Here is an 11,283-nt window from a genome sequence, read left to right on the forward strand (position 1 = left end):
TGCACGGATGCACCCAAAAATAAACAGTTCCGACTCAATTGAATTTTTCATCACTCTTTTTGCTGGACAAATAACACAAACAAAAGAGAAATCAAAACAGTTTAAATTCTTACGTCAGTATTCCAATGTCTGGTTTTCCAAGGAGAGAAGCTGCGACGGCATATCCAGAAATGAATCCCGCACTGAAGCCCGTCCTCTCAACAATGATAGCAGACAGCGCGTCATAACACCCTGGCATTTCAACTATGCCTTCTTCCTCAATCGCCTTCTGTATGCGGCTTTTCTTCTCTGCAGATGATCTCACACTTAGATGCCTTCGATTTACATTGCGGAAAGTAGTGCCCACAAAAGAATATCGATTGTTTATTTTTGGGGACGAAATATACAGAGCTCCATTCAATGCCATTGCTGCTGCTGTATGGAGAATTTCAAAACAACTATGCTCTCACAGAAGTGGGATTGCAAAATAATCTAGATTCCAAAATGTCCTCGTTTTATCCGTAAAGGTGTATGAGCTTTTAAACATTTTAACGTTGTGTTGTATTTATCAGACTGCAGATTACCACGTGACGTGTATTGATTCGAAGTCGCTTTCAATTTAAATTTGTTTCATCAGTTGTTTACCAGTTTTGAATCCAATTTATCACCAGATTTCCACGAAATGTTTTGTTTTCTAGTAGGACACTAGCTAGCCCTCTCTGTTGGGTGAAGCTCTAGAGGCCGGTTTGTTTTTTTAAAGGCTTGGTGTTAAACCTCACACCTTTTACATGGAGACCGGTATATTAGGTAGTTGTAGTTTCAGGGACGATGCTTGGCAAATTTCTCAGTATGAGGTGGGAAGGAAATTTACTCTAATACAGAAATGTAGTCCTTGGTTTTCTAGGGCAAAATATTTTTGAACTGTTAAAGCTTTGAACATGAAAAAATGTCATTCTGCTTTGTATGGGAAAAAAAAAAAAACACTTAACAAATATTATCATTTGATATAAAACTATTAAAATAATTTGATAGTCACTGTAAACTTTTAGTTATTATTCTTGTTAGTTTTTCACTTTTTCTTTTTTTTTTAATAGATTATTGATTCAAAATGTTACATTTGTGGTTAACTTAGGTGATTTTTTATTTGAATTTTTTAATAAATTGTCATAGTATATTATTAGTTCTGTCCATGGCAGGAATATTTATGCATCCACCATGTTCTTAAATAGCTATTGTCCTTGATAACCAGTCATTGTTTAAAATTTTTCAAACTAAAATAATTTTTTGATTTTTCAAAAGTTAACATGCACAATTTTTAACAAAGATTACATAAAATTTATTTTTTATCAACAAAAAAATTAATTCATTAAATAAAATATCAGAATGACATTAAAAACAAAAAAAAAGTAAAAATATATTTAATTAGAAATGAATGAAATGAATTTATATACATTTTATCATATTAATGAAAATTTTAATTTCCTAAATTGTTTGGTTTAATTCATATTATAAAAAATAAATTATTTATTTATTTATAAATAATAGCATATTATTGTATCACTTAATTTTTTATTATTTATTAATTAGATTTTCTAGTCATTTATATTTAAACATTTTTGGTTATAGATACTATTTGAATGCTTGTAATTTTACAGTATGAATTAATTAAATTATTATATTCATTTCCTTTAATTATTTTTATATAAGAAATATACTTTTATGTATTGATGAAAGATGACAAGATAATTTTTTTATTTTTTGCACAATTTTGACTCTTATATCAAACTTTTATATTTCCAATAATATAAAAAAAACTATTAAAATGTGAGTAATAGGGTTGGTATCTCTAAGGTATTTAGGGTTAAATAGAGGATAGATTTTGTTTGTTGAATAGTGAAAATGTTAATACTATTAACCTCAAATTGTGGTAGAATGAAAATATAGAAAGAAAATATTAAAAGAAAAGAATAATAATTCTAATTGGTCGAAAAAAAAATTGAATAATAACTAGTTAACAAAATTGAGTGTAACCCATTACAATAGTAGCTAACAACAAGTACTAACAACAACAAGTACTAATAAGTTAATAATAATAGTTATTTCCAAATTTGATTTTATATACAATTTTATATTTCATTTTCATGTTCAACAATTAAATAGTTAGAAGAAGAAACTCATTTTAACTTTTTATTTTAAAATACTATAACTAATAAAATTATATCATTTTAACTGTTTATTTAAAATTATACTTTGGCAAAGTGGTTTTGTTATTTTTATTTGTTCCTCTACCTTTCTCTATCTCTCTATGTATTTCTCTCCTTCTATCTTTATCTCTATTTTTATTTACTATAAACTAATCATACTAATGGCAGGAACTTGACTCTTTTATTAATTTTTTAATACAATTGTAATTAAAAAAAATTGTATAATTGCATGCATATTGTTTGATTGTATGAAATTGGAATTTACTTCCAAAAATTAAAAGACTCAAACAATGGTTATATTATTGCAATATTTTCCACATGCTCTAATCTAGTTTTACTAGAAGCAATATGGAAATTATATGTATGTTGAGAAATATTGCGAAATTGTAGTTTACTATCACTAGGTTATTTTCCTCATAAGCCTTACTTTTGCAATGTCCTTGGCGATCTAAAGTGAATTCTAATTATGGTAGGTGAGAGAACCATAGCTATAATGGTTAATGGGACTTCGGAATGTTTTATGGGTTTAGCTAGTTCTAGCATTTTTCTTAACTTGGTCATTTTAGGATAGTTTTTTATCCAATTTCATTGGGGGTGTGGGGATAGTTATTGCAATAGTTGCTCTTACACAAGGGTATATATACTCTCATTGAAGGAGAAAAAATTGTCAATAGATAAGTAACATTTCCATGTTGTAAACAAGTATAGCAATAAGGTTCGATCATAAACCCTCTATCGTATTTGTTTGTCCCACAATAGGCCTATTTTTTCTTCTTCACCTACCTAATATATAACATCAAGAGACATAGGCTCCTAAGATTCAAACTCATGGTCATATTTATTTTGATGCCTTTCTTGAAAATTAAACAAATTGGCATATGCAACATAATCTATTAGCTCTCCAAGCATACTCTATACCTAGACTAACTAGAACCATGTGATATCCAAATATGATGTGTTGGAAAAGGTTTCTCAATCTTGCATCCTAATGCTCATATTTGTTATTTATTTATATTTGTTTATTATTTTATTCCTCAATTAGAAAAGAAGGTATTCCACTATGAGGTGGCATTAATGGTTATACCTCAAATAGTTGTTGGAGTTGATAGTGAACCCCACAACTCCTAGAAATCACCTACAACCAAAATGACTATCACATGTAAAGGGAAAAAGCTATGATTGTGCTCATGCAACCTTGAGAGAGGACTTGATCCACACAAGCATCTCATATTGAGATTAACCTGTATGAATTGAATTGAATGGATTGAAATATGGATGATTACATTTTATAATAAATGAATGCTTATAAAAACAAATGATGAAACCTTGGGTGAGGATTAAGTTAGATCATGACAAGTGTCCTTATTTTACGAATTCGGACAATACCTATAATTAGCTCAATCAAAATATAGAAAATCACTTATAAGTTTAGATTAAGTAAATAAAATTATAGCAAAGCTAAGAAATTAATTGATGATTAATTAATTACTAGGTGATTAATGTATTTACTTCAACACCCCCCCTCCCTGCCTTAAGATCAACTTAGGGAGAAGCTAAAAACCTAATGACAAATGCAATGATGGATGCATGGATGGGTCCCAACTACAAGGTTTGATGAGGTACCCATGTACAAATAAATAAAATCTTTTATAACCAAAGAAAATGACAAAACCCACATGGAAGAAATCCTCTCCAAAAGAGAAAAATAAATAAATGCACTAATGAAATAAGAATAGGAGGAATCGATGTTACCCCCTAAGGATTGCTTTCATCACACAAGTACAATAGATGTCCCCCTGATATGAGAGAGAAAATTAGGATATGAATGCCCCCCATAAAGAAGTAGCTCTTGTGTCAATGATGAAAGTTTGAAGACAGAACACAATCCATTGCTTACAAATAGCATTTCTCTCTTTAGAAAGAAACAGATCCATTGATGATTGGAGAAGTAATTTCCATAAGATTTGATGTAGGAGCATCCTAGTAAACCTTACCACATTCTACTACAACACTTGATCTCACCCTGTGGATTGGAACATGGACAAGTTAGTGATGTTAGTACAACATATCCTAGTGAGAAAAATTATGGGCTTGTTTTCTAGAAGACTGAAAGTTCATCTAGTCACCTGCAACCAAAAACCGAACCTATAAAAGGTAGCGTGTAAAAATATATTGTACCTCAAGCAAAGTTTTCACAGCTCATCACACAACAGATATGGGTTAGGGCAACCCCCAAATGGATTTGCAACCCTCTGCATCAATCCTTGGTGCGTCATCATCTACTTTGGGCGGGCATGCATGGTTCGCTAGACATTGAACTTGGGGCCTAGCTAAGGTCGAAACAGATCATTTATAGGACCTGGAGCTAGTATATAATCATCATTTGAATTCAATAGAAGGTAGACAAGTAGTTATAGAAATAAAGCTAGCAAATTAGATTTTGGAACTAATTCTACATGTAGTAAATAATAAGCATGTGGTGGCCTATGAGCTTGCATGTGTGGCCAATGGGGCTTGATGTAGTTTGCATATGAGAAGGCTTGCGAGCATGTATGATTTATGTTTTCAATCAATTAAGTTGCATATTTCATTCAAACATTTGTGTTGTGTTCAATTTTGCTGCAAGGCTTGACAATCCATTTTGAACCCTCCATCCCTGACTACATCAAGTGGTATTAGAACAAAATTCAAATCCTTGGGGAGAGTGGGAGTTTTTCAAAAGACCCTTGTGTGGACAAATCATTGACTTGAGGCAAATCGAGAGTGTTGTCAACAAAGCACCAAATTGTGAGGCAATTGCAACCCTATAGCTAGACCATTGACTAGAGACATTTTCTCCAGATCTAAAGAAAATATTTCATTAAGGAGGATGCATGTAACGACCAATGTCACTAAGAGAGTAAAGGAAATGATGGACATGATGAGGGCAATGAAGAATTAGCTAGATGTTGTTAAGGAGGATAGACAAAAGGGCCTAAACCCTAGACCAACGAAGGAGAGTCATGGTGAGGAGCCGAGGATCCTAGAGAAAAATGAAGAAAGCCAAGAAGAGGAGTCAAATCAGATTAAGATGATGAAAGCTATCACCAAGATTGGTAAGTGACTGATGATAGAGATCTCTAGTTATGTCGATTGTTTGAACCCAAAGGAGATGATTGACTAGATAAATGAGGTGGAAGAATACTTTGAATATGAAGAATTTAAAGATCAAAGAGTCGGGTTTGCGAAAACCAAATTGAAGGGGTGTGTTGCTATTTGGTGGAAAGAAGTTCGATTAAGGAGAAGCCGAAGATGAAAGGAGAGAATCACAAAATGAGATAGGATGGTGGTGAAACTAAAGAATTAATTCATACTCATGGATTATCAACTGGAAATGTTAAATAGACTTCAAAACTTGAGGCACATGAAATGTTGTCACATTTTCTATCTAATCTTCTATTATGAGAGGAAATGTTGTTGCATTTTCTATCTAATCTTCCATTATCATGTCCTCATCATATTATTGTGTTATCCATTTGACTTCTCATCATATCAATCTTACTATCATGTTGTTGGTTTCATAAGCAACCCTTTCCATACATCAAAAGACAAAATCACATGGATATGGGTTTTTAGGTGAAGGTATTGTGTGCCTAATGCATTATTTTCTATGTTATTTAACTTTAATTTTTTATTTTCTTCACATCCATTATGGCAAATTTATGCTCTTGCTTTTCTCTCTTGTGGAGGGTTATTTTGGTTTTGTAGGTGATCTCGAGAGCTTCAATACTTGAGTGACTCTATCATGATATCAAAATTTTAGATCTACAAACCCCTTTCTCAAATTTGAGAGTGATTTGTGGAAGGTTTTGGTAGCTTGAAAATCTTGTTAGATTTTAAAAAGTTTAGTATGATCTTATCTTGGATCATATGACAACCTATAGAATTGAAAAAGTTTGATATAGATACCATATTTGGGGGTTGTTCTTCTTTGTTACTTTGTATTACAAATCTATTTTGAAACTTGTTAGTATGAACCTTGAGCTCACCATTGAGTTTAGAGTGTCCAAAAAAGTTGTTTTGTTTTTTCTTTTTCTTTTTTTTTTTAATTCTAATTGAACATGTGAGGTCAAATCTATAAATGTTCGAAGTTGGGAGGTGGTTGCAAATCCGAAAAGTAGCTACATTTTTGTAGTATTTTGGATAAAAACAAACCATTCCATCACATCTAGAAGGCCCAAGAACCCTAAGATTGATTGTCAAATCATCAAAATCGAAGCACTTTGCTTAGGTCCTTGGAATTATTTGTTAAAATAAGGAGTGTTGTACACCTTGCATGATGTTATAATGTTTAATTTTTATTATTTGTGGTTCTCTCGAGGGACCTAGGAATACACGCATCACATGAGGTTAACATTCTTGGGGCCACTTTAAGCATTGTATGTGACATTGCTAAATATTTAAAGTTGGGACTTCACATGGAAAAAGTATTTAATTCGATATTAGGGAAATAAATTTAATAAAATGGTAACTTAGTGCCCAATATTAAATGAGAGATTAATAGTTTTTAATCTCATGGCATTAGTCACATGACTTTATGTAATTTTAATTGGTGATTGTATGTGAGCTTGATTAGATGTGTGATTACATGATTATTCACATGAAGTGCTTGTAGAGAGCTTGTGTTTTAGAAGTGTTCATGGAGAACTCTTAAGATGTATTGTAATGATTTCATTGTTAAATAATAGATGGATGATGGATGCTTTTGGAAGCTGGGTTTTTTTTCCTTTTAAGGGTTTTTCCCAAGGTATATCTTCTGTCATCTTTGATGGTATGTTGTCTATTCTTTTGCATATATATTCTATATACTTATTTGCATATATTTCTCTATTTCGGTTATGTGGAAATTTGTCATGTATGACCATAAATTTCCTAGCATTTGGTATTATAGCCATGGTTGTGGTTGTATAACCCTTGTTGGAGTAAATGTTGTGTTAAGTTAAATCTAGGCCTTCCAAAAAAGAATGAAGATATGGCAAGGTATGAGAGTTTTGTGTAGGTTGTTCTTTGCATATTTAGGGTTTTAGGGTTTTGTAGAAATGGGTTCACGAATTTGAGTTGGAAAAGGGTTTTCGTGGGTGTTCATGATGAGAGTTTTAGAAAGGAAATTTCACAAATCACCTCTTGGATCAAAACAAACCTCACCATTGGATCTAGAAGGTGTGAGAGGTAAATATTGTAAGAGGTAAATATTGAGATAAAATTTGACCTATTTGAGTAAAGAAAAAAAAAGGCAAAAAAACATTTGTCTCCCCTATCCCATCATACGACCGTATGGTTGTACCATATGTAAAAAAGGCATACAAAAAAAATAATACTTTCATCCTTGCACAATTTTTTTTCTTAGTTTATTTAATCATTTGAAAAATAAATAAAAAATAAGAAAGGCTTTAGTGAGGGTCCACAGACCCACTCACGCAAGCTTGTATGCTTGTTAGGTGTACCCTATGGTATGCACCAACAACGATACCAATAGGGTACCATTAATGAAGTACAATGTCGGCCCTTTCGGGGGTATAAAACCTTTTTCTTTTAACCATAAAAAAAAAATCCACCATATTCGAAGATGCTTCTACTAAGAGGACTGAAATAATAGAGTGCAGATAACCAGCAAAAATTACAATGCCCTTAATGTTCAAAATAGGACTCTAATAATTAGTGGTTGTCTGTGAGAGTCCAAAGAGATCTACAATATGAAACTAACCACCTCTTACACCTGCCAAAGACCTTTAGAATTGCCCAACTACTCTTGTATTCACTTCTATTCCCAGCATCTAATTCCTTAAAGCCAAACCTGTCTTCAAATTGGTGATGATAATAGGGAAAGCGTACTGGTAGTGGTTATAGCTAACTTCGTGCACCCACAAATCCTAGATGGTACATCAGATTTCAACGATTATTTTTGTTGTCTCCATATGCAACTTAACTGCTTATAGCTATTATTCTAGCTTCTAGGTAGTAACGATGCATGTTGTGAAATCAATTATGTGCACAGGGATCAAAAAGTACACATTTCAAAGTGTTGTCTGAAACCTACTTAAAGATGTTCCAATAACTATCCACTCAAAATTGTCAATACTTGTGGACAAATGTCCTAGTAGTTTTGCACAAATGTCCTATTAGTGGTGCACAAACGGGCCTTTTATGGACCAAAAAAACTAAAAAGTGATCGACTATTGATACATGTGAAACTTATTAATGAACTTTTCATTATCAGTTTTTTTGGCTCCTTTAAAATTAGTAATTGGAGGATTGGGTGCACAAGGAGTGATCAGCTATTAGAATGTGATCCACTACTGATACTAATTATCGCAGCTCCTTGCCCTCCTTGCCCTCCTTTATATTGACATAACTTCGATGCAATTAACTCCAATGGTAGCGCTCAGTTCTTCTTTTAGATAGTGTTTTCTTTGACCAGGTCTTCCTTATGGTTCTCTACATTCTCCTTTGTTTGCCTTGCCTTTGAACTGTTTCGAAACTTCCTCCATTTTATTTCCCTCTCCCATTTGCTCTCTCTTTCTCTCTTTACCACACCCTCCTTCCCTCTCTTAAGCCATTCTTTTTGCCTCCATCGCCCTTGCACATTGTGTTTGCCTGAAATTTATATATATATATATATATAAAAGAAAGATAGTGAACAAAAAGGAGCTATAACCTCAGTCCAGGATCAACCATGATTACCAAGAGTTATACTATACTGGCCTATTAACTGATTGTATCAAAATTACATAACAGAGAGTACAAGATATACATGTCTAAGGGTTCAAAAAATACATATCAGAAAATACATATGAAGAAGGGATCATCATTAGTTCCATGACCCTATAATATTGTTCCTGCATTCTGCATCATCACTGGTAAAGGCACCGAGTGAAGGATCTATCCCCGGTTCCACATTTGCATCCCAATGGGTCAATTGAACCCTCTCCTTCTTGCTATTCTCTTCTTCAATATCGCTTTTGGTGATCTTTTTCTCCTCCAAGTACTTGTTTAACAGCTTTAGGTCTTCCTGGTTCAGATTGTTCTTATCAGAAGGAAAGAAGTGGGCAGATTGAATATCCTTTTTGTACACTAACATAACACCATCTTTTAACAGTGTCATGAACCTGTTTTTTGGAATCTCCATAGTTGCCAATACCTATATCATAATCATAAAATAGGCGAGTTCACATTTAAACTCAATAAAGAGCCTTTGTTTAGCCTGAAAGATCTCATCTTTCCTCCTTTTCCATAAAAAACCAAAGCACTTCGTTTGTAAAGACAAACCAAAATTTATTAAGAGAAAGGTCAAAAGATTCCACAAAACCATCAAGAATTTCAATCCAAGAGAAGCCATCATTAGGAGTCCAAGAGATAGGTAAGCCAAAAAATAAATAGGGACCATAGAGGCCCAGCAAATTGACACTCAAAAAACAAATGCTCAATAGTTTCAGGGACTTGACAGGCATCACAAATACGAGTAGGAAGACCATATGTATAAAGCACCTTACCAACAGCAAGCTTTTTTAGCAAGAGTAGCCAGCGAAAGCAAATCTTTTTAGGCTCAGCAGGACTATGCCACATAAGATTAAGACACTTCAGCCATTTGGTGTCCGGCCAACACAGATTCCAGCACTTATTAAGCCATTCATAGATCTGTGTAGAATCAACAAGCATGCAGTATATGTTTTTAACATAAACATCAAGAAACTTTGCTTTGCCTGAAAGTTTCTAAAGCATTTTCAACAAATACAATTTTGTGCATATCCTGCGATCATTGCATTCAATGAGACCACATTTCTTTTAGACATTCTGTCAAACAATTCACATGCTTTGACTATGCTCCACGTTCTGCATACAAGTCTACTAGAGCAGCTGCAACTACCACGTTTTTCTTATTTTTTCTCCTTCTTGCCCATTTTATTTCCTGTTCAAGTTTCATGGGTTTTCATGCCATCGAATTGTTCCCCTTCAAAACTGATCAAAACCACATTTAATGATGTCCTCCGTCATGGTTTGGGGTTTCCATTCTAGTTATACCGTCCACCTGCCATTTTCTGCTCCAGAGGGGGTTGTGATGCCCTCTTTATGGCAGCAATGTCCCTTCATACAGCTATGCCTCTAGTTCTGCACGCCTACGGCATACCATCTTACCTGTACGACCATTCCTACCATACCCATGCCATTTCTATTAGCTTCGGTCGTCTTCTTTTGCCTCCTTCCATCTTTTGACATTCGTTACAATTTGCTTTATTTTTATTTATTTAAGAGCCCGTCAGATGGGCTAGACGTGGGGATGCGACAGAAATTTTGTATTGACCAGTTATTCTGAAAATTTGGATTAGGTTGTCCCATCAAAAATCCATGCAGAAGACTTGGGGTTTCTAGGGACCATTGTAACAAGGTTAAGAGCAGCCTTATCTTGAAGCTGCCTGGACAATACAATAACAAGGGAATAAATATTCAAATTTCTCAAAGCTCTGTTTCCATCCAGTCTCTCCAGGTTGTGATTTTCACCTTTGCTTGTTATGCCCTACAAATCCACCTTAATAGCTTCTCTTCCTCTCATCATATTCTTTAAGTGATGGAACCTACCAGCAAATCCATTAAGTGAAAAAAGGATAGTCACAACATACCTGCTATATTTTTTACTGAACCGCTTCATAATATTTCTAACGAGGGTTTTGGAAGCCTTGGAATGGGTTTCGCGTATTTTATGCCTTCTGTCATAATCCTTAGCAATGGTGAGATCTGATTTGCAATTTTTTACTTGTCATGATGGATATGAGGTGAATGCAGAGCCAGATCGGAATTGGTTCTTGTACTTTGAATAACTGTCATAACCATCTGAGCTTGTGCCGCACAAGAGATGCACGAGAAAGATAGGAAAATATTATTAAACCTAATTCTAATGATGATTTAATTTGTGTTTTAATGTTAATTAGATTGAAGATAAAAGTAGAGATGAAGATAGAGAGGGAGATAAAAAGAGAGAGAAATAGATTAAATAAATGGAAAAAAATAATTATTTAATAATTGAGGTAGAATAGATAATTGAAATTGAAGTATGTATTATAGTTAA

At 33.5% G+C, this 11,283-nt stretch overlaps 1 protein-coding gene across 2 annotated transcripts in view; it reads right to left on the reverse strand.

Annotated features, from left to right (window-relative positions):
- LOC131063173 (carboxyvinyl-carboxyphosphonate phosphorylmutase, chloroplastic) overlaps positions 1-11,070 on the reverse strand; it is a 116,037-nt gene extending 104,967 nt beyond the window's left edge. Inside the window, exons 1-2 of one of the 2 annotated variants that reach the window (XM_057996959.2) lie at positions 10,838-11,070; positions 114-288 (exon numbers count right to left, since the gene is read on the reverse strand). In XM_057996959.2, coding sequence (XP_057852942.1) covers positions 114-238 — 125 coding nt within the window. In that variant the 5' untranslated portion in view covers positions 239-288; positions 10,838-11,070. Of the gene's footprint in view, positions 1-113; positions 935-10,837 lie in introns of those variants that run through there. The other variant, XM_057996958.2, reaches the window with a different exon arrangement.
- Positions 11,071-11,283: the final 213 nt, after the last annotated feature.

This window comes from Cryptomeria japonica, chromosome 11 (assembly GCF_030272615.1).
Source record: "Cryptomeria japonica chromosome 11, Sugi_1.0, whole genome shotgun sequence".
Classification (NCBI taxonomy): Eukaryota; Viridiplantae; Streptophyta; class Pinopsida; order Cupressales; family Cupressaceae; genus Cryptomeria; species Cryptomeria japonica.